This window comes from Ursus maritimus, unplaced genomic scaffold, assembly GCF_017311325.1.
Source record: "Ursus maritimus isolate PB19 unplaced genomic scaffold, ASM1731132v1 scaffold_16, whole genome shotgun sequence".
NCBI classification, from domain to species: domain Eukaryota; kingdom Metazoa; phylum Chordata; class Mammalia; order Carnivora; family Ursidae; genus Ursus; species Ursus maritimus.
In genome coordinates this window covers 58,078,605-58,106,390 of record NW_024424008.1, presented here as the reverse complement: position 1 = coordinate 58,106,390, position 27,786 = coordinate 58,078,605, and the positions used below count along the sequence as shown (strand labels likewise).

At 37.8% G+C, this 27,786-nt stretch overlaps 1 protein-coding gene across 3 annotated transcripts in view; it reads left to right on the top strand.

Moving 5' to 3' along the window:
• The window catches only part of ATM (ATM serine/threonine kinase), a 124,748-nt gene that overhangs the window by 14,042 nt on the left and 82,920 nt on the right, over nt 1–27,786 (top strand). For all 3 annotated transcript variants that reach the window (XM_008690114.2, XM_040631255.1, XM_040631256.1), the window contains exons 7-24: nt 4,025–4,190; nt 4,852–5,090; nt 6,859–7,022; nt 8,762–8,931; nt 10,520–10,891; nt 11,887–12,081; nt 12,846–12,941; nt 13,826–14,051; nt 15,573–15,698; nt 16,629–16,754; nt 17,691–17,780; nt 19,219–19,390; nt 20,159–20,358; nt 22,676–22,758; nt 22,855–23,010; nt 23,859–23,934; nt 24,064–24,194; nt 26,132–26,252. In XM_008690114.2, the coding sequence (XP_008688336.1) occupies nt 4,025–4,190; nt 4,852–5,090; nt 6,859–7,022; nt 8,762–8,931; nt 10,520–10,891; nt 11,887–12,081; nt 12,846–12,941; nt 13,826–14,051; nt 15,573–15,698; nt 16,629–16,754; nt 17,691–17,780; nt 19,219–19,390; nt 20,159–20,358; nt 22,676–22,758; nt 22,855–23,010; nt 23,859–23,934; nt 24,064–24,194; nt 26,132–26,252 (2,909 nt within the window). The remainder of the gene's footprint in view (nt 1–4,024; nt 4,191–4,851; nt 5,091–6,858; nt 7,023–8,761; nt 8,932–10,519; nt 10,892–11,886; nt 12,082–12,845; nt 12,942–13,825; nt 14,052–15,572; nt 15,699–16,628; nt 16,755–17,690; nt 17,781–19,218; nt 19,391–20,158; nt 20,359–22,675; nt 22,759–22,854; nt 23,011–23,858; nt 23,935–24,063; nt 24,195–26,131; nt 26,253–27,786) is intronic.

Sequence of the window (27,786 nt, the reverse complement as noted above, 5' to 3'; positions counted from 1 at the left end):
CTGGGTAATTTTGCTTCTGCCTACCTATCTGACCGTAACTAAGAGCCACCCCCATCCTATGGATTTCTGTGTTCTAGCTACAGTGGCCTTTATTCAGATTCTCTAACCCAGTGGCTTCCGGACATTTTCTTAAAAACACACTTTATTTTTTAGAGCAATTTCAGGTTCCTAGCAGAATTGAGCAGGAAGTGGGGAGTTCCCATATACCCCCGTTACACATGTATAGCTTTGTCTGCTCTCAGCATCCTGCACCAGAGTGAACCTACGTTGACACCTCATCTCACCCAAAGTTCAGAGTTTACACTGGGATCACTCTTGATGTTGTACTTTCTATAGATTTTGACAAATGTTCAGTAACATATATTTACCTTTATAGCATCATAGAGAATAGTTTCACTGCTGTAGAAGTCCTCTGTGTTCTGCCTATTCATCCTTCCCCTCCTACTGATCCCTAGCAACCAGTGATCTTTTTACAATCTAATTTTGCCTTTTGCAGAATGTCATATAGTTGGCATCATACAATATGTAGTCTTTCCACATGGGCTTCTTTTACTTAGTAATATGCGTTTCAAGTTCCTCCATGATTTTTTTGTGGCTTGATAGCTGATTTCTTTTTAGCACCAAATATTTCATTGTCTGCATGTATCACAGTTTAATTATGCGTTCATTTACTGAAGGACATCTTGATTGCTTCCAAATTTTGGCAGTTATGAATAAAGCCGCTGTAAACATCCATGTACAGATTAAGTTTTCAACTCATTTGGGTAAAAGTGTGATTGCTGGATTGTATGGTAAAAGTATGTTTAGTTTTGTAAGAAGCTGCCAGAGCTGTCTTCCAAAGTGGCCGTTGTTGATTTCTATATTAAATGTCAGTAAAGCTTGATTTTTTAAAAAAGATTTTATTTATTTGAGAGAGAGAGAGAAAGAGAGTATGGGTGTGTGCTCATGTTCACAAGCCGGGGGAGGCACAGAGGGAGAGAGAGAGGGAGAGGGAGAAGCAGACCCCGTGCTGAGCAGGGAACCCAACACAGGGCTCCATCCCAGGACACTGAGATCATGACCTGACCTGAACGAAGGCAGACGCTCAACTGACGGAGCCACCCAGGTGCCCCTAAAGGTTGATTTTTATTTGTAATTAATTTTAATTTAAAAAATAAGAGTTCTAGTATTTCCTTCAGACACTGCTATGGATCATGTCATGCCCTCTGTTTCCACAGTGCAAGCCCTTTCCTCCCTGTGGCACTTGTCCTTCTCTTGTCAGGGGCTCCCCTTCGTATGGCTGCTTTCTTCTCCTCCTGCAGGTCTTGTCCTAAATGTCACTGCCATTTTCAGATTGCCCTTTCTAAATTTGTTCTCTTTATTTCCACCATAGTCCCTGTGTCCTTCGTAGTACTTCCGTGAAAATCAGTGACACTTCTCAATTCATGGGTCAAAGAAAAAGTCTCAAAGGAAATCAAAGTATACTTGGAACTGGATGAAAATGAAAAAATACAACATGTCAGAATTTGTAGAATGCAGCTAAAGTTATATGGCAGGGTAATTTATAGCATTAACTGGCTACATTACAAAAGAGGGAAAAATCTCAAGTCAATAATCTTAGCTTCCATCTCAAGAAACTAGAAAAAACCAAAAACTTCGAAACAAAGAGAAGAGCAGAAATCACTGAAATTGAAAACAAAAACAAGAGAACATTTAATGAAATAGAAAGCTGATTCTTTGAAAACATTACTCAAATGTAGAACTGCTAGTAAAAGTGACTACGATAAAAAAGAGGACACAAATTGCTGAGAGTGGGAAGGAAATGGAGCTAATTGCCATCTTGCAGGTATTAGAAGAGTGTTAAGAGCATGCTCTGCACAACTGTGTGCACGTCAGTTTGACCACTGAATTTTCATGGGCCAGCTCCTTAAAACGCCTCCCTGTCAGAACTTACCCAGTATGAAATGGGTCATCTGAATCGTTCCGTAGCTATTACAGAAATCGAATCCATGATTTAAAACCTTTCGTAAAAGAAGTTGGAAACAGGACAAGGATGTCTGCTCTCACCACTCCTATTCAACACTCGACTGGAGGTTCTAGCCAGGGAGCTAGGCAAGGAGAGGAAATGAAAGGCATCCAGATTGGAAAGGAAGAAAGAAAACTGTTCCTGTTTGCAGGTAGCATGATTGTTTATGTATAAAGTCCCAAGGAGTCTACAGTTAATTGAATTTTATTAACTCCAGAAGCCCTTTTTACTACCATGTTCCTTCATTGTCCTTTGAGCTTTTTTGTTGTTGTTGAATTCATAGGGGAAGTAAATTCACCTGGAGGCATGTACCACAGCCTTTTTTTTTTTTTTTTTTGAAGAAGTTGAACTCTGCACTTCTGAGACTTTCATTGAATGTCTTAAGCCAATTTTTTAAACCACTTACTAGGATAGTATGCGGGATTCTGTGAGAATTGGGATCACTTCCCCCAACTAACAAAAGTCCTAAAGCTTGAGCTTTAATCGAAGACTGTTGGTATTCTCATTTCACTTCTCTGTTCCTACCAGATAATAAGAGGGAAATGATCAGATAACCACTCCTGTTTTCTTTTTCTTTGTTAAGATTTTATTTATTTGAGAGAGAGAGAGAGAGCAGTAGTCAGGGGGAGGGCCAAAGGAGAGGGAGAGGGACAAGCACGTGCCCCACTGAGTGCTGAGCCTGATGCGGGTTGGATCCCAGGACCCTGAGAGCATAATCTGCACCACCCAGGCACCCCCCGCTCCTGTTTTCTTGTTTCCACATTTGTGTGTATTAACTCATAGTTTTTAATCATTTAGGAATTGTAATGACAGAACTTGGGGAAGCACTGATGCAGAGTTGTATAAATTAATGTCAGATATGATAGGAATCATTTGAACAATCATTTTCCTAACTACAATGTTTGAGGTATTTATATTGTCCTTATTCTTTTGTATTCGAAATCTGATTTTAAATTATTTCTGCAGAATTATGTGATACAGCTGAAAAGGAAGTTACCCAGAAGTGTTATTCTCACTGACTTTACCAGCCAGGGACTCTCTCTTTATCTCTAAGGGGAGCAAATCCTGTATCGGCAGTTGGAGTTTTCCTGGTTCTGGGAGATGACTCAGTGCATCTCAACGTTTCTGCGTGTCTTATGAGCGGACCGTGCCTGCTTTATTCCTGACTTGTTTTAAGTATGTGTGTGTAGTCAAGATGGTGTCAGAGGTGATAGTTTCCTCAGAGCAAAGGACAGGTTTGCTTGCCGCCTGTGTGTTACAGAAGCTTGCACCCGTGTCACCTGACCCTTTTCATGTTGCCTTGGGGATTGAGGAATTTATGCAAAAAGGGAGGTACTCGCTCAGGAATAGTGTGTCTTCTGCCAGAATCCATGAAACTGGCATTCCGATTCCTTAGGTTAATAGTAGAGTAAAATCTCAGCCCCTTGACAGCGTTCTTGATATATTTTACACTTGTTGTTAATCAGACCGCCTCAGGGCAGAGCAGTGGTGTGTGCACTGTGTCACATGCTCTGTTAGACCTAGAGAAAGGGACACAGATATAGAGAAATTAAGCAGCTTGTCTGAGGGCTGGCTGCACATACTTGACCAAAAGTTGTTCCTCTCTTGACAGCAGTTTATATGAAGTAAAATCAAATATTGATGTGATAACTTTACCTTAATAAATGTAAATTAGTATAATTTTAAATCTTTTTCTCTATATGGGATTATTGGAATTTTTTTTTTAATTTATTTATTTAGAAAGCAAGTGAGCCAGCGTGGGGTGGGGCGGGCAGAGAGAAGAGACAGAGAGGAGTAGGAAATATCAAGCAGACTCCTCGCTGAGTGCAAACCCTGATACGTGGCTCAGTCCCAGGATGCCGAGATCATGACCTCAGCCGAAACCAAGAGTTGGACACCTGGCTGAGCCACCCATGTGGCCCGGAATGTCGAAATTTAAATTAAATCAGGACCTTTAAGGTAAATGCTTTGATAGTTTTCTTTTTAATAACTAATGTGTTTTTTGTTTGTTTTTTAAAGAATTGTTCTCTGTGTACTTTGGTCTGTACCTTAAACCTGCACAAGACATTAATAGAGTTTTAGTGGCTAGAATAATTCATGCTGTGACCAAAGGATGCTGTTCACAAACCGATGGATTAAATGCCAAATTTTTGGATTTCTTTTCCAAGGCTATTCAGCATGCAAGGTAATCTAATCTCTTTTTGTTTTGTATTGAAAAGCCGCTTGATCTTCTTGCAAGACAGTGCTTTAGATCCAGTAACTAAAACTGTTACCAATTAAAAAAAAAAAAAACTGGCCCATTATAGTAGAATTAGTAAATTCCAAAAGAAAGTGTCAGTTCTACCACTTTCTGAGTATCCAAAGGCAGACAGAACATGAAAATGATGTTAAATGGAAGATCAGTGTTGCTTTTCTAGTGACAGGAAAAACTAAATATTCTCTTAAGTAGTTTCATTTTCCCCATTTTTGAAGATAGATATACTAAGAAAAAAAATTGGAATATATTTTGGAAGTATTAATATTTTATATCTGTGTGACATTACCCAGTCTGTCATGTGAAGCATTGTATAAATAGTGGTATTACAAATCCGTTTTGTACCATTTTGCACAGTGTTTTGGGGTGGAGAGCTGGCGGGATGTCTCAGCACCAAATAAGAGCTGTTCTGTTTGTTGCTCTGTAGTCCTATTCAGAATTTTTTTTTTTTTCTGAATAGTTCTGAAACTAAGGCTACTGTTACTTGAAGATTAGATATTTTTTTTCTTTTCAGCATGCAACTTCATAACTGCCTTCAGTTTTCATTTTTCTGCCATTACACCAAGCTGAGTCTGTTTGTTTTCTGTGACAGACAGGAGAAGAGCTCTGCAGGTCTAAATCACATCTTAGCAGCGTTTATTATCTTCCTCAAGACTTTGGCTGTAAACTTTCGAATTCGAGTGTGTCAACTAGGAGATGAAATTCTTCCTACCTTGCTTTATATTTGGACCCAACATAGACTTAACGATTCCTTAAAAGAAGTAATTATTGAGTTATTTCAACTGCAAGTTTATGTGCATCATCCAAAGGGAGCCAAAACCCAAGAAAAAGGTATAAAAGTTTTTGCTGTTTTGGATTTTCTTCTTCATTGGAACATGAAATTTGAATTTCGTAGGAGGTTATGACCTTCCTCTGGGTTCCTGTGCTTGGTAATGATATTAGTCTTGAGGATGTTTCTCACACTTTTTTTAGAATTTGAAATTGTGGTAGCGAACCCTGCAACGCCCTGCCGTTTGTGTAGTGCGTTTGTAAGTATTATGAGCAACACAGATCAGAGACACGGTTCCCTCAAGGAGCTGATTATGCAGCAATAATTTGGTGCCGAAAGGGATTACACAGACCGGAGTGTAACAGAGTTTAGAGAAGGCAGCGTCTTGTGTGTCTACATACTGCTTCTAATAGGAGGTAAAGCAGGTAAATGTGGACTGCAAACAGATAGATGAGTCAGTTCCTCAGAAGATGTGTCCACAGTGCCTTCAGCCGCGTACTTAATCCAGGCCCTGTTTGCTGGGAAAACCAGAAACGAGTGACTTCTCCTCCCTTGATACCTTTACGTCTGTCTTTCACCAAGACAGTGTCGCTTGTTAGGATGTAGCGCATATTTGAAAGTGGCAAAGAGAGTAGATCTTAAAAGTTCTCATCACAAAGAAAAACTTTTTTTTTTGTAACTGCTTAAGGTGTCTTAACCAGAGGCATTGTGATCACTTCACAATGTATACAATACCAAATAATTACGTTGTACGCTTGAAATCAGTGTTGTGTGTCATTTATACCTCAATTTAAAAAAATCTTTAAAAAAATCTTAGATGATGTAGCTTCACTCAGTGGACAGGAATTTTATTGGGTGAAACTGGAACTGAATGGGTTCCCTCAGGTGCATACTGTGTTTATCTTTGGGTCTGTACTAGCCTTTGGGCAAATTCATTATGGCTAGTTTAAGGCCTTGTTAGGAAATCAAGCTACACTGAGAAATAGCAGCTGAAATGGAGGAAAACCGTGATAGCCAATTTTTTTCTAAAGTCGCTATGTTTAATGGGCTCTTCTCATATGTAAAGTTAGATGTATTCGTAGCCCATGAAACCACTGTAGGCCAAAGAATGGTGGATTTTCTTAGGGTTTCGTCTTTCACACAGCTCTCGTCAGGATGAAGATCAGGCTTACTGAGGAGATGACATGAGATGTTCATTAGTTAACTGTATATTTCAGATGAATTGAAAATTGGCAGGATGATGCGTCTGCCAGAAACACTCATGTAGTTTTAGGCTACACTAATAGATTTATGGTTGTCTGTGTGAAGTAGTAGCTCCTTTGTTACCTATACTGGTCAGATCACGGTGGGTGTATCATGTCCACCAGATTTTGTAGAGTTGCCATTTCAGGAGGGACATAAATGAACTGGAGTGTGTTTGGGGACAGGTGACTGGAATGAGGAGAAGTCTAAGTAACATGTTGTTTGTACAGTAAAGGAACTAGTAATGTTTTTGTCTTAATGACATACAGAAAACTTGGTCCTCATGTAAATGATGGGACATATTTGCCTCAGGAGAGAGAAGAAAGTAAGGTTTGATTGGGATTTTGGTGGAGTTGATTAGAGAAAGTTAGATCAGATTATAGAAGAATTTTTATAACAAATACAGGGAACTGAGTGTGAGCCGGACACTCTTACAAAGTAGAGCCGGCAAGGATATTGTCTGAAGAGGCACTAGAACGGAATGGACGGTTGGACCAGTTTCCACCTTAAGAGCTGAGTGGTTCTATGAGAGTTGGCAGTGCAAATGGAGTGTATATGTAAACTATATTTTGATCTTTTGAATTGCAGGTGCTTATGAATCAAGTAAATGGAAAAGTATCTTGTATAACTTATATGATCTGCTAATTAACGAGATCAGTCATATAGGAAGCAGAGGGAAATATTCTTCAGGATCTCGTAATGTTGCTGTCAAGGAAAACTTGATTGAGTTGATGGCAGATATTTGTCACCAGGTATAGTAGGTCTTGTCACATTTTGAAGTTTTCCATTAGTGTCCGTTTTACTGGTTTTTTTAAACGTGTGTTCTGATAAAAGGCCTTGTAAAATTACTTTATCTAACAGTTCCTTTCAAAACTGTATTTGGAATTGCTGTTCTGACACTGTAACTATTTTGCACATATGAACTTAGTGAAAACTAGTGATGAACTCTTCATTCTTTTTTTTTTTTTTTTTTTTAAGATTTTATTTATTTATTTGTCAGAGAGAGTGAGCGAGTGAGCACAAGCAGGGGGGAGCGGCAGGGAGAAGCAGGCTCCCCGCTGGGCATGGAGCCTGGGATCATGACGTGAGCTGAAGGCAGCTACTTAACTGACTGAGCCACCCAGGCATCCCTGAACTCTATTCTTAAAAGATGGTCTATAGGAAATCAGATTATCCTAACCCTAATGTTTCTTGTTTTTTCAATTTTTTCCCTACTGAGTTAGAAATCACGTAGCATAAAATTCAGTTTTATTTATTTATTTATTTATTTATTTATTTATTTATTTCTAAGATTTATTTATCTGAGAGAGAGAGAACAAGCATGGGGAAGGGTAGAGGAAGAAGCAGGCTCCCTGCTGAGTGAGAGCCTGACGCGGGACTCAATCCCAGGACCCTGAGATCATTGACCTGAGCTGAAGGCAGATGCTTAACCCAGGCGCCCTAAAATTCACTGTTTTGAAGTGTACGGTTCAGTGGCTTTAGTATTTTCACTGTGTTCTGCAAGCATCACCACTAGAATCTCATTCCTGAATATTTCCGTCACCCCCAAAACAGACTCTGTACCTATTAGCAGTCAGTCCCAGTTCCCTGCTTTTCCAGTCTTTAGCAACCAACCAATAATCTACTTTTCTGTCTTATAGAGACAAATCTATAAGTTTGCCTTCTTTGGACATTTCCTATAAATGGAATGAAATAGCATGTAGTCTTTTTTGTCTGCTGCTTTGACATAGCACAGTGTTTTCAAGGTTCATCCATGTTGTGCCATGAATCACTAGTTCATTCCTTTTTATTGCTGTGTAACGCTCAGTTCTGAGTATTACATTTTGTTTACCCATCTATCAGTCGATGGCTTAATATTTCTTTTTTTTTTTTTAAAGATTTTATTTATTTATTTGACAGAGATAGAGACAGCCAGCAAGAGAGGGAACACAAGCAGGGGGAGTGGGAGAGGAAGAAGCAGGCTCATAGCGGAGGAGCCTGATGTGGGGCTCGATCCCATAACGCCGGGATCACGCCCTGAGCCGAAGGCAGACGCTTAACCGCTATGCCCCCAGGCGCCCCTGGCTTAATATTTCTTAACTAAAACTTTTTTTTCTCCGAAATTTAGTTACTATCCTGGGTAATTTCACTTGTCAGATATTTTCTTAATGGTAAATTTATGATATAGTCTCCTTTTTTATCAAAAGAAATTTTAAATTTAATCCCATTGAAAACAGATTTTTGCTTTACTTTTAGATGCCTTGGTGTGAATGTTTCTGGGAAATACAACTAATAACTTACTTGGTAATACCTGTTTTCTAGAGAGCTACCACAGTCATGCAAAATGTTTGTTACTGTGTTATCATATTTATGTGTTTCTATAATTTATTACTCTTGCTCTGTGACTTTCCTATGTCTGCATTTGAGGAGGAACATTTTTTCCCTCATGAAGTATTAGAAAACAGAAGCAGTGTAAAAGAAAAAAAAAGATTTTCTTTTTGTTATTTTATAGATTTTTAATGAAGATACTAGATCTTTGGAGATTTCTCAGTCTTACACTACCACCCAAAGAGAACTTAATGATTACAGCACGCCTTGCAAAAAGAAGAAAATAGAATTAGGCTGGGAAGTGATAAAAGATCATCTTCAGAAGTCACAGAGTGATTTTGATCTTGTGCCTTGGTAAAATGTTACTGTTTTCTCTTCCAGTGTCATTTTAGTCTCATTTAGTTTTTCTCACAAACCCTCTAGTAGAACGGCCTGTCCATAGCTAGGTTGGTTGTCCACTTTGAAACCAGTCCCTGGTGAAGGGGAAGGTGTCTGCCAGGACCTCTGGCCATCAGCCACCAAGGTTTATCTGCTGGAGCCTGGGCCAGGGGGCCACCTTTCCTGAGCAGCTGGGCTTAGCGGGGAAAAGAGGAGGACGGCCGCCTCGCAGGCATGGAATGCGCTGAGCTTACGTCTCCACACAAAGACATTTTAGCATGTAAAGCTCCTTCTACTAGAAGTAGATGAGGAAGAAATTGAAGATGGCATTCAGAAATCACAGAATAATTTGGACAGAATAAAAAAGAGGTTGCCTTTTTTAAAATTTGCCATGTATAGCATGCACAGTTATTTAAATGATTAAATAAATTGTGGAGTTCTGTGACATCACAAAATACTAGATCTGGTAGGAATCTTTAGAATTCATCCAGCTCAGCCTGTTTGCTATACCAAAAAGAAAATGAAACTGGGAAAGGTTAAGCAGCTTGCCCAAGGACAGTTAGAAGTTTGTAGATGACAGTCAAACTCGTGTGACCCGTGCCTTGATTTTTACCGTGTTGATGTCATATTTAAATATAACTTGAGTTTGAGGGGAAAACATCTTGATTTAGATAGCTGTTGCTTAAGTTCATGTTTCTTTTATATGGTGGAGGATACCTATTTCAGATTCTTCAATTTTTCCATTTAGTCAGGGGTTATTTATTGAATATGTGCTGTGTGCCAAGCACGAGAGATACAAGGATGAATAAAGTTCCTCTTCTTGAGTAGTTCACGTTCTGGAGAACTCATAGCAGATATTTACTGAATTAACTGAAAGTTTAGGTAAAACAGTTGTTTGGTTTTTTTGTTTGTTTTCTTGATTTGGAGGAATATTACTGGTGGCTGAAGAGCAAGGATGGGTGTAATAACTCAGAAGCAGAAAATTTTAATTTAGTTTAGTTTTGTTTTTTTATTTTTATTTTATTTATTTGACGGAGAGACAGCCAGCGAGAGAGGGAACACAAGCAGGGGGAGTGGGAGAGGAAGAAGCAGGCTCCTAGCGGAGGAGCCCGATGTGGGTCTCGATCCCAGAATGTCGGGATCACACCCTGAGCCCAAGGCAGACGCTCAACAACTGAGCCACCCAGGCGCCCCGTAGTTTAGTTTTGTTTTTAAGTAGGCTCCATGCCCAGTGTGAGGCTTGAACTTATGATTCTGAGATCAGGAGTCACATGCTCTGCCAACTGAGCCAGCCAAGTGCCCCTAATTTAGTTATTCCTTAAAGTTTTTGTGTAAGGGAGCTATGACAACTTACCTACTTAGCCAGAAAGTTGTCATTCTTCCTGCCACTTTAGGAAGTAGGGATTAAATACTAAAAGCCAGTTTAGTTTGAGAGTAGTATGGAAAATAATGATGGTGATACTGTAGGATATGGTAAGGGTGCTATGTCTATATATTTGTTTTCTTTTAGTTTGTTAATGGAATTGAATAATTTTCAATTTAATTATCCTTTTATTTTATCTAGGTTACAGATCACAACCCAGTTAATATCAAAATATCCTTCAAGTTTACCTAACTATGAGTTGTCACCATTACTGATGATACTATACCAGCTTCTACCTCAGCATCGACATGGGGAGCGCACGCCGTATGTGTTACGATGCCTTACGGAAGTTGCATTGTGTCAAGGGAAGAAATCCAACCTAGAAGTCTCACAAAAGTCAGATTTATTGAAATTCTGGATTAAAATTTGGTCTCTTACCTTTCGTGGTATAAGTTCTGAACAAATACAAGCTGAAAACTTTGGTTTACTTGGAGCTATAATTCAAGGCCGTTTAATTGAGGTCGATAGAGAATTCTGGAAGTTATTTACTGGGTCAGCCTGCAGACCTTCATGGTGAGTCAACTGTGTATTGTAAGAGATTTATATATAGACATACATACTTTCTTTTCTTTCGGTTTTATAGTTTGTAACTTGAGTTAACAATATGTTAAATTCGATTTTAGATGTTTTTGTTGTTTGTCTAGGGAGTCTTGATAAGTAAATAAAAAAAATTAGTTTCAAGTGTAGAGAGATTACTAAGGTAAATTTTAAAGAATTAAATGTTTAAATTTATTTTTTCTTTAATTGCATATTAAGTACTTATTCAGTATCCATAAATTTTTTTTTTTAGTGCTACAAACAGTTATAAGAGAGAGTTCTCAAATGTAATCAGACTTCTCACAATTTTTTGTGTTCATTTAGTCAATAGAAGTTCACTCTATATTTACATGTGCCAGGCATCATCTTAAGCATTAGTAGCAGCATGGTGGTAAAGAAAATAGACAAGGTCGTTCTTCCTTAGGAAGCTTATTTTTTAGCAAAGAGGGTAGTTACCAAATTTGGAATGAGGGAAAAGCTTGGAGTTATGATCTCCAGTGACTGGGGACACTGAGTCCAGAAACTCAATCTGCTATTGAACAAGAAATTAGAATCCTCCTAAGGGACTCGTATGAACTCACGAAGCATATCGGAGACTTACGCAAAAGAGCATAAGCATCAGGCAGAAGCTTTACTAACTGAGCCAAAGAGATTCAGGTTGTTCTCGAGGGAAAGAAATGGGAGGTGAACTGGTCACTCTTAAAATGGATGCAGTGCTGGTTTTCCTGCAGGAATATCTAAGTAGCACGTCTCCGTTTGCAGTGTTTTTCTCCCGTTCTTGACTTTTCCATCCTATCACCCAAGGGTGTGAAACTGTCAGTCTTTTGTCACACTCAGTCTACTTTTGGTTATTCTCATGATGACACCTATTGCAAGTCATCAACCCATAGCAAATATGTTAAAGAAAGAACTTTTAGGATTGAAAAAAAAAAGTTTATTTGTAACAGTGGCCATCTTTTGGTTTGTTGTAGTCCTGCAGTATGCTGCTTGACTCTGGCAACGACCGTCTGTGTGGTTCCAGAAACTGTAAAAACAGGAGTGGAGCACAGTCTGTGTGAATTAAATAGAAGTTGTTCTTTAAAGGAATTGATAATGAAATGGCTCTTACTCTATCATTTAGAGGATGACTTTGAAGACGGTACAGAGCTGCCTCCAGTTCTTCACAGGTAACTTAAGTTCATTTGGTGCTGCTCTTTGTGTTGGAAGAGATGCTCCGTTATTTGAGACCAGATGGCTCTTTTTACAGCGGTAATGCAGGGTTTCTCAGAGCTAACTCCAGATTCGAAACAGTCCCTTGTTTTACACTGTTCTGCGTCTTTGTGCTTGGTTCTCTGTTTTTTTACTTTGTTCTTATCTCTGCTGAGACAATGAGAATAAGGGGGATGTGCCTGCATAATAGGAATTACAATTTTTGAGCACTTATGTGTTCTTTGTGATTTTGTGTGAATCAGTTCATCTGAACATACATCTGATGCAGTGGAATCCTGGAATCATGATGAGAGTATGTCCTGGGTGACGGGTATTCGGTTAATGGAGGGAACACACAGAGTGAGGCTTAAACACCAGGAGAGGGGGATCAGCTTGCCCATTTAACCTTTCCACAGCTAGTAGGTGGGACCGAAGGACTGCAGGATAGACCTTTGGATCCTCGTGCTTTTGCTTTAATTTCATAATTCGTTTATTTCAGAAATGATTTTTAAAAATCGGTCAAGTCTGCTGCCAGAAAGTATTGAAAATGATAGTAACATAAGATATCTGCTTCTTGGTTCTTGTTTTAGATGTTAAAAAATTCAGTACAGATAAAAGAAATTTTAATTTTGGATCCAGATTTTAGAAGTCAGGATTTACAGCCAGACATGGGTATTTAAGTTTAAAGAATGCTTTAAATGGTTTTTGTTCTTCTAAGTGAAGATTTTTTTTTCCTTTGTAGTAATTTTCCTCATCTTGCAGTGGAGAAAATTCTTGTGAGTCTCACTATGAAAAATTGTAAAGCTGCAATGAATTTTCTCCAAAGAGTGCCAGAATGGTATGTTATCTAATAGAGTTCTGTGTTGTTTTAAGATACGGCTTTAATTACAAAGGTAGTAATTATAACAGAGTAGTAGCTACATCTTAAAAATTATGAACTAAGTTGTTCAGTTAAAAAAAAAAATCACACCTACTAGCCAATTAGGGCTATTTGGGAAAAGCTGCTTTTAATTCAGTGATAGTAATCTTCATTCAATAATTTTTGATCCAGTTAACTGTTCTTTCATGCTGTGTAATATAGCTTGTGACATTTGCCATTGGAAGAGAGAATGCATGGAAAGTTAGGATGGAAGGTTAGGAATGAGTTCTTTAAAGACGTGACCCATTTCTGTATGTCAAGTAAAATCTATTAGCTTTCAAACTAATGGTAATGGAGGATAGGGAAAGTAAAAATAAATCTAAAAACCTCATTTTAGTTGATTGACTCAAGAGGCCTATGTTTATCACTGTGGCTGAAAATGACTCACTGGCATGAAGATTCCTAATCTCCCTGGAGAGGGCAGAGGATGAAAAACTCCTTCATTTTGGAGAAATCAACAGGCAAACAGGAAAATGTTTCCAGATAATGTTTATCTTAGTGTTTGTGCCTGGTGTTATTAATGTTTTCTTTTTAATACTTTCTGAATTTGCCTTGGAGATTGTAACCTATATGTTTTTATCCATCTATTAATAAAATCGGCTCACCGCGTGATGAAATCTGGTGCAGGTAGGTATCAATTCCAAAGAAGAGAAGCATTTAAAAGAGTAATGCATTAACTGTATAAACAGTGTGTGAATAACACAGACACTAAATTAATGTGTTCATTTGTAACATATCGCTGCTACATGGAGATGAAGCAGTTGGTCATTCAGTTATAAATTTAAGATCTTACTTTCTTGAAGTGAACAACACCAAAAAGATCAAGAAGAGCCTTCATTCTCAGAAGTTGAAGAACTGTTTCTTCAGACAACTTTTGACAAGATGGATTTTTTAACCATTGTGAAAGAATGTGCTGTAGAAAAGCACCAGTCCACCGTAGGCTTTTCTGTCCACCAGAACCTCAAGGAATCACTGGATCGCTATCTTCTGGGCTTATCAGAGCAGCTTTTACATAACTACTCATCTGAGGTGAGATTTTCAGAAGAACTTAAGCCTGTCTCCGACTCAACTTTGGTGGACGGTTAGGAAGGAGAAACAGGCAGAAAGGGCCCTACGGATGATGAAAAACTTGATTTAAAAAGCAGAGTGACAGTACATGTGTATAAATAGGGAAAACTTAGCATGAAAAAAGGAAAACCCAAGAAGAATAATTTGTGTTTCTTTTGTACCAGGAATTCTAGTAGACATTAAATATGTCGGTTAGTGGAGAATAAGAACGGTTTTGAGTATAGGGGTTCTATGATGAGAAAGAACCTCTCAGTGCAGAGGAGGGAGGTGTTACAATAACAGGAAAGGACATCATTTAAATTGATGTAATAGATTTTGGTGACACTTGGAGAGGCAGAAGTGATTAATCAAATGTAACAGAGGAAATAGCAGTCACCCATATTTTAGAGGTCACTAGTAATTTCTCATAAATCATTTCCTTTGCCTTCTTAAGATCACAAATTCTCTTTGTGCTATTCTCTTGCCAAAACTCTCCTTTCTTTTGACATGAAGTAAATGTCTTTCTGCCCATTTCTGTGTGTTCAAATCATCCACATGTCAAAATCCTGCTAAAGCCTTTCTTAGATAATCTCAGCCATGGTAATTCATCTTTTAATTTTCATAGTATTTAGTATTTCTTTTTAAAGTGAAACTTAGCATCTTCCTTGTACTGTGGATATTTGTATGTTTAAACACAAACGTCTCAAACTGTGCTATAAACTTGTTAAACGGCATGTATATTTTTATTAATCTTTGTATCTTCCACAATGCCTTGTTACATGGTAAATGGTAAAATATTTATTGAATAAAATAAAATCTGCAAGTTACTTAGCGGAGTGAATTCAGCCAAAGATGATGACCCAGAGAACCAGAGAAGAGAAAGTGTGCTTTATCCTTACTTAACTGACATTCTCCTGGATCACGGTTGTAACCATTTTGTAATACAGTCTGTTGTGTTTTCCCCTAAAATACCATTTCCTGCAGTATAGGAACAAAACAGTCTGAAAATCTTATTTTTCTGTGTAGCTGTTAGAAGTTTGTAAATAGTTTTATAAAATTGGCTATGTGGTATCTACTTGGAAAAATCTGTGGTTTCTGAAGTCTAAAAAGCTGAATAAGTCAAGGTTCTTAGCTTTCAGAAGGTCAAAATGTCATTTTAATATCTCTTTATATGAATCTGATTTTTACTCATGTTTTTTTTTCTCCCCCCCACCCCCACCTCAGATGTTAAGGGCCTGTGTGTGCGGTACTCTGCACCACCTTAGGAGAGAGATACCTAACTTGGCCATTCGGAGATAGTTCTTTTTTTCCTGAGAATCCTAGATATCACAGCTCTGCGGGGTCTTTTGGTGTCCTAGAGATAATCAGAATCCTGCCACTATTAACTCCGTTAACTAAACTTTCTTAATATGTACATGAATTTGTTCTTACAAAAGATAATTGTGGAGTACTCAAAGTTATTTATGAAATGAGTATGTTTTTTATTTTTTGTTTTACTTTAAGACTACAAATGCAGAAACGCTTATCCGGTGTTCAAGTCTTTTGGTGGGTGTTCTTGGCTGCTATTGTTATGTGGGAGTAATAGCTGAAGAGGAAGCATATAGATCAGAACTATTCCAGAAAGCCAAGGTATGAACATTTATTCTATTAAAATTTTGGATAAATTTGAATGAAATATATTCCTGGGAAAATTGATATACTTGCTTGGAAAAACACTTTTATGTAGGTTAGCTCTTTCTCTTTCACTTATGCCGTCTGAGAGAAATGATACATCTGTCCTTCCTTAACATTTGCAGTTATTTTAAGCCAACTATAAACAGAGTAACTGAAATATTATCACATTAAATTTAATCTTATTAACAGAAATACTGATTTTTTATGGGCACTTTTAAAAGCTTTTCCTGTAGGATGCCTGGGTGGCTCAGTTGGTTGGGCGTCTGCCTTCAGCACAGGTCTTCATCTCCAGGTTCTGGGATCCAGTCCCACGTCAGGCTTCCTGCTCAGCAGGAAGTCTGCTTCTCCCTGTGCCCCTCCCCCTGCTTGTGCTCTCTCACTCTGTTCTCTCTCAAATAAGATGTTAAAAAAATTTTTTTATTTCCTGTGATTGATTGTCCTAAAGAATCCTTGATGAGTGTTATACAGGTAGGCTCTAAGTGTGAAACTTTTCTCATCTTTGAGTACAGTTCAGTCAGTGGTATGATTTGTAAGGATAACAGGGTATGAGATAGGTCATTAAAAAAATTGTTACCGTGATTTTTAATTACACTGTATAACCAAATATAACTTTTTTTTTTTTTAAGATTTTATTTATTTGTCAGAGAAAGAGATTGAAGGAGCAGGGGGATGGGGAGGAGTAGAGGGAGAAGCAGGCTCCCTGCTGAACAAGGAGCCCGACCCTGGGATCATGACCTGAGCCAGAGTTAATCGATTGAGCCACCCAGGCGCCCCAGCCAAATATAACTTCTAAAAACAATTTTACTTCCTAAGTAAAACTTTAAAAAGCAATCACAAAACTGTAATTTTAACTAGAGTTTGGGTTTTTCCTTCTTTTATTAATAGTCTCTAATGCAGTGTGCAGGAGAAAGTATCACTCTGTTCAAAAGTAAGACCAATGAGGAATCTAGGATTGCTTCCCTGAGAAATATGATGAATCTCTGTACCAGTTGCTTGTGTAATTGTACCAAGGTAAGATGTTCTTACTTGACTGGGTCTAGGAGGTTGGTAACTGGTTGGTTGGTGGTGTAACTGGTTTTTGGGTCCTTCATAAGTTTATACACTGATTTAAAATTAAAGTGAGTGGTAAATAAAAGTAGCACCTGGAGGAATAAAGAAACAGGTAATCTGAGTTTCTCATGAAATAAGTTCATTTCAGGAAGGTTTCTGAGGTTATGTTACCGCTTTTATATGCAACTACATGGGTGACTCTTTTATTGCCTGCATATTTGTATTCATTTAATAAAAATCTGTTGACTACTGGCTGTGTGATGTGCACACCACTCTACCAGGGCCAGCGAGCCCCACGAAGATAACAGCTCCAGCTACATGCATGACTCTCTTTTGCCCAGATCGTCTTCTGTAACGCTTGGTGGGAAGAGTGCTGCTCTGTGTAATCTTCATTTTGACTGGGAACAAGCCTGAGGTTTAGCTGAGCCAGCCCAGAGTGTTGGTAGTAGTTGGAGAAAATGTTTTTTGAAAACTAATGATAACTACATGGCTATATAACAATATGACCAGCATATAGTTTTGATTTTGTAATGTGTTTTTCTTTTGTTTTCTTAAACTAAAAAAAAAAAAAAGTAATGTGTTTTTCTGTGTTTTTTTGTAAATGGGGAAGGAGAGCAATGGAAGAATGAACTCTAACTTAGTAGTTGGTATTTTACTTTAATGTTTATACGTAATTTAATGGATTATAGTTATTACTTAAAAAAAAAGAGGTTAGTGTTTTTAATGCAATTTATATCTTGGCCCTAATAGTATACTGTTTATTTATGATAAACGTAAGTATTCTCTTATGATAGAGAATTCAGTGTAAAAAAAATATATTTCATTTAAGATAGAGAAAGTATTACCTGCCAAGGATAACTTTTTATTTTTTTGCTTGCTTTTTTGTCTTAATTACAGCCCAGTCCAAATAAGATTGCATCTAGATTTTTCCTACGATTGTTGACATCAAAGCTCATGAATGATATTGCAGATATTTGTAGAAGTTTGGTAAGTATGTTTGCTTTACCATCCTATTTCTTGATTCTAAGATTTGTTTTTCATTGATACCTCTCTTCAGTAGGGGTGCATCTCAAAATGTGACATCTTATATTTTTTTAAATATGGAAATTAAAATTACTTGGTTTTAGAGAGGGACATACTGTTTGCTTCTTAATGTCAGTACCTTGCATACTGCTCAGCTTTTAGTTTTTCAATAATGAGTAATAGACTGAGTGATTAGAAACTAATCATCCAGCCTTATACTTATTTCTGTCTAACACTGTAGCAGAATTCAAAATAATCATCTATCCTTAAAAATAAAAACAAAAGGGGCCCCTGGGTGGCTCAGTTGGTTGAGCAGCTGACTCTTGGTTTTAGCTCAGGTCATGATCTCAGGGTTGTGAGATCGAGCCCAGTGTCGGGGCTCTGTGTTGCATGTGGAACCTGCTTAAGATTCTCTCTCTCCTTCTGCCTATCCCCCACCCTCGCTTGTACACTCTCGTGTGCTCTTTCTCTGAAAAAAAAATAATAAAAAAAAATTTTTACCTGACAAGCAACATACTCCCATTGTGGTATTTTTTTTTCTTCCATACAAACGGGCTTATGCTATACATACTCTTTTGTCTGGAGCAGTGCCTGGCACATGCAATAAATACTCAAATATATATTAAATGAAAAAATATTCTGTAGCTTGGTTATTTTCCCTTAATAATAAATCTTAGTCGTTTTTCCATGTTGCTACATGCTGCTCTTCTTTACCTTTTTTTAATGGTAGTATTGTATTTCATTATATGGGAATGGTGTATTTGTATCTTTAGCCCATCTGACCTTAACATTGGAAGTGGTTTCTATTTTTTGTTGTTGTTACAAAGAGTTTTTGCAGTAAAGATTCTTATACTTTTGTCTGTTTGGATTTGTGCATATGAGGGATGTGGAATAAATTCTAGCACTGGAATTGCTTGTTCAAGAGGAACGTGAATTTTACTTTTTGATGGATATTGTCACTTTCCTCCAAAATAGTCATACCAGTTTATACTTTTCTTCATATGCTCATCAATTTTGGATATTAGAATGCTTAATATAAGAAATTACTTTGGGGCTCCTAGGTGGCTCAGTTGGTTAAGCAGCCAACTCTTGGTTTTGATCTCAGGTTCCTGGCACACCCAGCGGGGAGTCAGCTTGAGGATTCTCTCCTTCCCTCTCCCCTGCTCACATGTACTCTCTCCTTCTCCCTCTCTCTCAAATAAAACTGAAAAAAATTATTTTAAAATTTGCATATTATTATTATATAGACATTGCAGTTTATCCATTTTTCATTGTTGGACATGTAATAGAAATATGCAGTGTTCATACACATGAATCTTGATTTGTTTGAATAGATGCACTTTAACTACATTATGCTTCTGAAAGAAACCAGTTTGGACATCTTTCTTTTTCTTCTTTGAAGGCATCCTTTATCAGAAAGCCATCTGACTTTGGAGAAGCAGAATCGCTGGAAGACGAGGCTGATGAAAATCTGATGGAGGTGGAGGATCAGTCATCCATGACCCTGTTCAGTGACTACCCTCCTGGTAGCTCTAGTGATGCCCCCATGTCTGGAGATGGCCAGAGTACTTTTGGTAAATACGTATTTACCACTGTGGAGTTCTTTTACCTCTTGGTATTGATTTGTATTGATTGTATTGATGTAAAAGGCCTCAGACATACCAATTGTATGCTCATTTTATTTTCCCTCTCATAGTCTATTAGGTTTGTTGCCTTCTGCGTACTTCAGATTTCTCTATTAACTGAATTTTATTAGTTACTTGTTTTATTCTTCATGAGAGGAATTTAAAATATTTACTAAAGAAATAGAACCATATGATGGATTATTTGGAAAACAGCAGGAGAGTGAAAACACCCATACAGCCATCACTTTTAACCTTTTCCTTTATTATAATCAGTGTCAATATTCAAATTCTTTTTTATATCTTGTTCATTTTAACAATTATAAGTATTTTTCCATTAAACTATTTCTATTGATAACTGTCCTTTTTAATGGCTCATAATATTCCAGTTAACATATGTATCATAATTCATTTGATCATTCTTTTTTGTCAGAAACTTAGATTCCTTTTTATTTCTCTATAATTGTCAGTATTGTAATGAATTTGTATAGATTTTCCCATAGATTATTTCTTGATGACAGAATCCTAGGGTAACTTTTCATGAAGAATTTTGAAGCTTTTAGTGTGTAATCAGTTTCACCATAATTTTGCTTTCCATATACTTTTATTTCTCTCCCTCTCTCTTTTTTTTTCATAGACAGGAGGATATTTGAGGTAATGTTCAATATATGTGTTTGCTGTATCCCTCTCTTAGTTTTAATAAGTGCTTTTTATTTTCAGGTGCCATGAATCCTTTAGCTGAAGAACATCTGTCAAAGCAAGATCTGCTCTTTTTAGACATGCTCAAGTTCTTGTGTGTGTGCGTAACTACAGCTCAGACCAGTCCTGTGTCATTTAGAGCAGCGGACATTCGGAGGAAGTTGTTAATGTTAATTGATACTAGCATGCTAGACCCTACTAAATCCCTCCACCTACACATGGTGAGTTACGGGAAGGTGACATATCTTCAGTCTGTCTGTCGTTGCTGGGTGAATGTAGCAGACTGACATATAAATCATGTAGTACTGTTGATGGCTTGAAATCGCTTCCTTGAGGTATGAGTCTGAAGCCAGTTATAAAATACATTTTTTCTTTTAATGTACTGTGAGAAAATTTTAAGTGGATACTGAAATATTAAAACTTGCATGGACTTTGGATAGATTTGTTATCTTGAGGTATAATTAATTATTATAAATTATTGCAAAGTAGGCTAAGAAACACAGACTCTGATGTAAAAATAATACATAATCTTGTAGTTGAACTCTGAATCTTGCCTTGACCTTAGTTTATTTGCTTTAAAGTTTTTGCTTTAACTATTTTTTTCTTTCCAAGTTTTTATTTAAATTCCAGTTTGTTAATATATGCTTTAAATATTTTTTGATGTATTTTCAAAGTGACGGTGAAGTTACAGTACTGCAGGAATTCTCTTCCCTTCATGTACTGGAACAGTTAACATTTTACCAAATTTGCCTTTTCATTTTTTCTTTCTGCATGCACGCGTGCGTCTCTCTCTCTCTCTTTCTTTCTCTCTCTCTCACACACACGCACGTCTTCTGTTCTGAACCATTTTGAGGTTAAGTGGCTGACGTGTTGCCCCTCATACTTCAGTTTTCGTGCCGGAAACAGTGACGCTCTCCTGCATAAGCACAGTGTAATCGGGAAACTAACATCGCATCATTGCAATTAGTTGTCAAGTCTCTTCAGTCTCTTTGAACCTGGAGCGGTTCTTTAGTTTCTCATCTTTCCTGACCTTTGTATTTTTAAATGGTACAGCCACTTGTTCTCTAGGAGCCCTCACTTTAGGTTTCTCTGTTTCCTGTAGTTAGATTTAGGGATTGGTGAGAATGTTAGAAAAGGAATCTGTCTCCTGCCCTACCCCCATCAGTCTGTCCCATCTACTGATAGATGAAACCTTCAATTCCAGTCCAACATCGTAGAATTTGTTTTTTTATCTTTCCGTATTTATAGCTCTCCTTTCCAACAGTGGGAAAGCTGGCTTCCCACTTACCTTCCATACAGTTACTTGTTCACTCAGAACTCTTATATGTAAGGTACCTGCTGACTGTGTAGGCCATCATCCCCTCTGCCCAGCACCAGTGCTCATTGAGGGCGAGCCTCTGGCTCAGCCTGTGTGCTGGGTGAGTCCATGGTCATGTCCCCAGCCCCAGCAAATTGGCAAACATGCCTGTGTTTCCTTAGCGCTGGGAAACATGCCAGGGGATTCCCTAGTGAGAACCTCTTGCAGTCATGTAGGTCGGGTCCCTGGTGGAATCCCTGGTCATGTTCCAGCTGCAGTGAACATGCTGGTTGATCCACCGACCCCAGCAAACGGGCTTGGTTGAGCCCTGTTTGATTCCCCGGTTTTGACCCTGGCATACTAGTCAAGTCTCCAGCCCTGGCCAGTGAGGAGGGCTGTGTGCTTTTCTTGAGGCTTTGGTGCTTAAAGTCAGTTCAAGACACTCAGTAATATCACATGTATGATTCACAAGGCAAATACTAAAATGGTCCAGTTTAGTCTTCTTTTATAATATCTGAGGCATTTCTCTACACATAGATGATAGGAAAAAGTATCTTCTGATTTCTTACTACAGCTAGAAAGGGATTTGGCAGCTCTCAGAAACTGCCTAGTTCTAACTACCGTGATTATCCCTGGTAGTTGCTGAGTGCTCCTTGGTATCCACAGGAGCATAGAGACCCCTACAAGTTTGCTTTATAGGAAGATAACTCAGGGTATTTATGACTTTTTCCCTGCCCACAATTGTCTCTCCTGTCCAAAATTCATTCACTGAACAGTTTTTGACCATTGAAGTCTTACCCCAGGCATTATTTTTGGAGGGTTGGGACATAACAGTAGTTTCAGATTCTTGTTTAGGCTCTTAACCCCAACAGTGATAACAACTACCTATTTATGGAATTCCAACAAATAAATGCTACACATTTAACATTCATTTCCTTTAGCCCTCACGGTAATCTGGCCAGGTATGTGCTCTATCCCCATTTTATAGGTGAGAGCACAAAGCCTCGGGTGGCAAGTTTTTAACCACACAAGTAACAGGTCGTAGTGCCGGCATTTGAATCAGCTCTAACTTCAGACTTTTTTTTTTTTTAACTATACTGCCTCCTTTAAAAAATTCACTGGTCTTTTTGTGTGCGTGTGTGTATGTGTGCATGCATTAATGAATGAATTTATGGTTACATACATACTTTAGCAAATGATTTATGAAAAAAAAATGATTTTTTTCTCTTCAATTATCTTAGTATCTACTGCTTTTAAAGGAGCTTCCTGGAGAAGAATATCCTTTGCCCATGGAAGAGGTTGTTGAACTTCTAAAACCACTCTCGTAAGAAATTAAAGCCCTGTGTTATGTTCACTTTAAATTTATAAACCAACTGTTATGTTCTGTTATACTTACAAAGCTGAACTTTTTCCATTGCAGCAATGTGTGTTCTTTGTATCGCCGTGACCAGGATGTTTGTAAAACACTTTTAAACCACTTTGTTCACGTAGTGAGGAACCTGTGTCAAGGGGATATGGATGCTGAAAACACAAGGGATGCTCAAGGGCAGTTTCTGACGGTGATTGGAGCATTCTGGTAGGTGCAGAGTGTTTTGCAGAGTTCTTAATTTTCTTTTGCTTCTCTAGATACAATTGCGAATTTTGCATTTCTACTTTAGTGACTTATGCTAATTCTTGAATGTAACTATATATAGTCGTTAACAAAAGTAGAATGTAGCCCGTTTCCCTCCTTAATTGCTTGAAGAACTAGTGAACACATTGGCCTTGTCACCATCTGGGTATTTTATGCATGTAGTCACAGTGTGACATGATGATACTGACAGAGGAGCACATGTATGTAAGTTAGAACCTCCAACCCACTTGATTGATAAAGACTTCTGAATCGGTATAGAATGTGGTTTTGAAATCTGATATAAGAACAAAACTTCACAAATGTTTTCCTTTTAAAGCAAGTTTATAACATGGTTAGCTGAAGTATGATAGCCCCTGGATAAGGCATAATCGCGTAAAACAAATAAGATACATTAAAATGAACGCCTTTTTATTTTTAAGATTTTATTTATTTATTTGTCAGAGATAGTGAGCAAGAGAGAGAGCATGAGCGCGGAGGAGAGGGAGAAGCAGACTCCGCTGAGCAGGGAGCCTGACACAGGGCTCAATCCCAGGACGACTTGAGCTGAAGGCAGACGCTTAACTGACTGAGCCACCCAGGCGTCCCTGAAATTAACTCATTTTCAAACTAACTTCTTTTATGTTGAGAATATTGACTGGCATATGCCACGTGACGAGAATTTAATTTAGTATGGAAAGAAATTTTGGAAGAATAAGAATAATCAGAAATTAGAATAAGTGTAATATCCAATTTTTTTTTTAAACCAAGCTTTTACTGGAATAATTATTTGAGTTTGAAACACTTTATTTCAGGCACCTAGCAAAGGAGGGGAAATGCACATTCTCTGTAAGAATGGCACTAGTGAAGTGCCTTAGAACTTTGCTTGAGGTGAGTTATCCCACGTTAATTATTAGTAAGGTCTCCATTGAAATTTCTAAAGTAGCCTTTGTTTCTTTTTGTTAACGGGTGATTTTTCTTAGTATTTCGTATTTAACACCAGTTGTTCTTTTCCCATAGACCGATCCTTATTCAAAATGGGCTATTCTTAATGTAATGGGGAAAGACTTTCCTGTAAATGAAGTATTTCCACATTTTCTTGCTGATAATCATCATCAAGTTAGCATGTTGGCTGCAGAGTCAATCAGCAGGTAATGGGTCCTGTCTTCATGAAGGGTCTGGGATGTCGTGTAGCAGTCGCGGCTCACCGGCTGTCGGGGAAAAAGAGCCAGCGTTTACTGAGTATACACTGTGTATCTGGCTCTGATGCTCTTACTTCTGACAGTCCTGTCACTGAGGTGCCGTTATTTCCTCCAGTTTGTAAGTGAAAAGTGGCTTCGAGAGAGAAAGTGACTTGCTCACTGCCATACAGCCCGTAAGTGGTAGAATTGAATGAGGTGTGTCCACTCCCACTTACGGGGTGGGTGGAAGGTCTGGATATTACTGTGATTTTGTAGGAGTTTGTAAAATGAAAACGAGCACGTTTTACAGTGTGCTAATTACAATTATATTCCTATGAGCGAACATACAGTTAGGCCCTGGAGTAGTTCTGGCATAGAGACCTGCTTTATGTTTGAGTACTTGAAGAAGCAATGTTTCTTAGGACTGCATGTTTCTCAGGTTGTCCGGGTAATTTTTAAAATCTAAATTGTAACCTATCTCTGCCTTTCCCACTCCCTACAAGTAATGCACCTTTCTCCTTTATTTTTCTCAGTAGCATGTATGACCACTTGAAATGTTCTGTTTTAAATATAACACATCTAGCTTAAATATAAGCTGCTGGAAGGCATTGGTTTTTTTTCTGTTTTGTTCATTGCTGTATACTTAGCACCAAAAACAATAATGGCATGTGGTAGGCGTTCAGTAATTTATAAAATAAATGAATGTTTGAAAAAAGAACTTACATTATGCTTTAAAATCACCAAAACTGAAGATCATTTGAGTAGCTTTACTATTCAGATGTAAGTGATCAATAATGAAAGATTGCTTTAAAGAAATTGCCCCAGCAGCCGCGTAACCATACGTGTTAGATAAACCTAACGTGTGCACAGTTGAACGTGCTGACAGTAGTCTTTTCACAAATCAGAATCATGTCTCATCCCTCAGGTATGGGATGCTTTTCAGGACTTGCATTGTAAGGGTTGCTAATGAATGTGAGCTTTACTTCAAGTCCTTAAAAGATGGAAAAGACACACCAAAGCTAAAGATCTGGAAATATGGAAAAGCACAGTTAAATTTAAGAGAGCAGTGCAGTGGTGGCTTTGGAAAACCTCTCTTAAGATTTAAAAAATGTATAAATTTAAGAGTGACATGCTGGGATTTTTTTTGTTTGTTTTTTGGTTATTGTTGATATTTAATATTGGGCTGTTTTAAGAGCTGTTGGAGAAACTGGAGGAATCAGAGGAACACCAAAAAGTATAAAAGCTTTGGTTACTATAAAAGCATAAAGGACAAAGTTAGTTGAAGAGTTGTCCTTAAATATGATAGGATATCATGCAGAGAGCACTGGTCAGCTCTTCTCCATCACATAAAAAAATAGTTATCAAGGCATAAAGGTAGCCACTTTGCACGATAAAATCACTATTTTTTTTTTTTTTAAAGTAGGCTCCGTGCCCAGCGTGGACCCCAGCACGGGGCTTGAACTCAAGATCTGAGATCAAGACCTGAGCTGAGATCAAGAGTTGGACGCTTAACCAACTGAGCCACCCAGGCGCCCTGGGACAAGATCACGTTTTAAAATTAGAGCAGGGGGACAGGAGTCTAAGGCTTGGTGTTTGATCAGAGGATAATTTTTCTTTATGGGCTAGTTTGAGTTCAGGACTATTTAAGTTTGGGCAGTAAGCTAAAAGATTTTTTGGGACCCTTTCGGTTCTAGGAGAAAATGGAGTATATTCTGAAGACCCGATATTAACCAGTGGATGTGAACCTGTTTAAATGGGCTTAGATTTCATTAGGTTTTTTGAAAGAAGGCTCATTATGCTAGTATATCTCACAGTGTGATTTATTTGTGTCCCATAATACACTTTGGAAAATAATGTTTATGGTAAAAAAATTTTCACTTTTTGCCTTTTTTTTTTTTTTTTTAAAGATTATTCCAGGATATGAAACACAGAGGTTCATCCACATTATTGAAAGCACTTCCTTTGAAGCTTCAGCAAACAGCTTTTGAAAATGCATACTTGCAAGCTCAGGAAGGAATGAGAGAAGTGGTAATTTTAGCAATGCATGATTGCTTTTATCATATACTTCTTATAAATATGCCATCTGTTACTTTACCAGTGTGGCCTAAGACAATTTGCATCCACCAGGTTACTTAAACAATTGTGTGAATTAATTGGAATTGGTTAGAATTAATCTAATGATGGCAATTTCTTTTGGTTTAACTTATATGTACTATTTTTTGTGGGAAAAACAAAATTCACTAGGTTTCTATGGGAGTACAAATGGCATTCTTTTTTTAATAAAATTTTTTTTTAATTGAAATTTTAAACCTACAGTGTTACATTAGTTTCAGGCGTGTAACATAGTAATTCTGTACATTACCTAGTGCCCATCATGATAAGTGCAGTAACCGTACGGCATTATTACAGTTATTATTACTGAGTTTATTCTCTATGCTGTATTTTTCATCTCTGTGACTTATTTATTTTATAGATGGAAGGTTGTACCTCTTAATCTCCATTCTCTATTTCACCCATTCCCTCTACCCACCTCCCCTCTGAAAACCACCAGCTCTCTGTATTTAAGAGTCTGATTTTTTGCTCGTTCATTTGTTTTGTTTCTTAGATTCCACATGTAAGTGAAATCATATGATGTGTGTCTTTTTCTGACTTATTTCACTTGGCATAATAACCTCTAGGTCCGTCCATGTTGTTGCAGATGTCAAGATTTCGTTTTTTTATGGCTGAGTGATATTCCATCTCACACACACACCTGCACACATACGCAGCCACCCACCTCTTCTGTATCCATTCATTTGTCAGTGGACACTTGGGTTACTTCCATCACTGGGATATCGTAAATATTGCATAGGAATGCGTGTATCTTTCAAATTAGTGTTTTTGTTTGAGTAAGTACCCAGTAGTGAAATTATTGGGTCATAAGGGATTTCCATTTTCAGTTTTTTGAGGCACCTCCATACTGTTTTCCACAGTGGCTGCCCCAGCTTGCATGCCCACCAGCAGTGCATGAGGCTTTCCTTTCTTTCACATCCTCCCAGCACTTGTTATTTCTTGTCTTCCTGGTACAGCCATTCTGACAGGTGTAAGGTGATATCTCACTGTCATTTTGATTTGCATTTCACTGGAGATGACGTGTCTTGTTGACCAACTGTATGTTTTTGGAAAAATGTTTAGGTACTCTGCCCATTTTTTAATAAAATTGGTGTTTGGGTGTTGAGTTGTAGTTCTTTATATCAGTGTCTTCTTTCATTCTTCTTCTTTCATTCAGTAAGTTGCCTTTTAGTTTTGTTGATGGCTTCCTTTGGTGTGCAAAAGCTTTTTATTTTGGTAGAATCCCAGTAGTTTATTTCTGCTTTAGTTTTCTTTGCCTGAAGAGACATATTCAGAAAAATGTTGCTAAGGTCAGTGTCCAAGAGATTACTGCCTATGTTTTCTTTTAGGAATTTTATGGTTTCAGGTCTCACATTTAGATTTTTTTTTTTAAGATTTTATTTATTTATTAGAGAGAGAGTGAAAGCACAAGCAGGGGGAGCTGCAGGCAGAGGGAAAAGGAGAAGCAGAC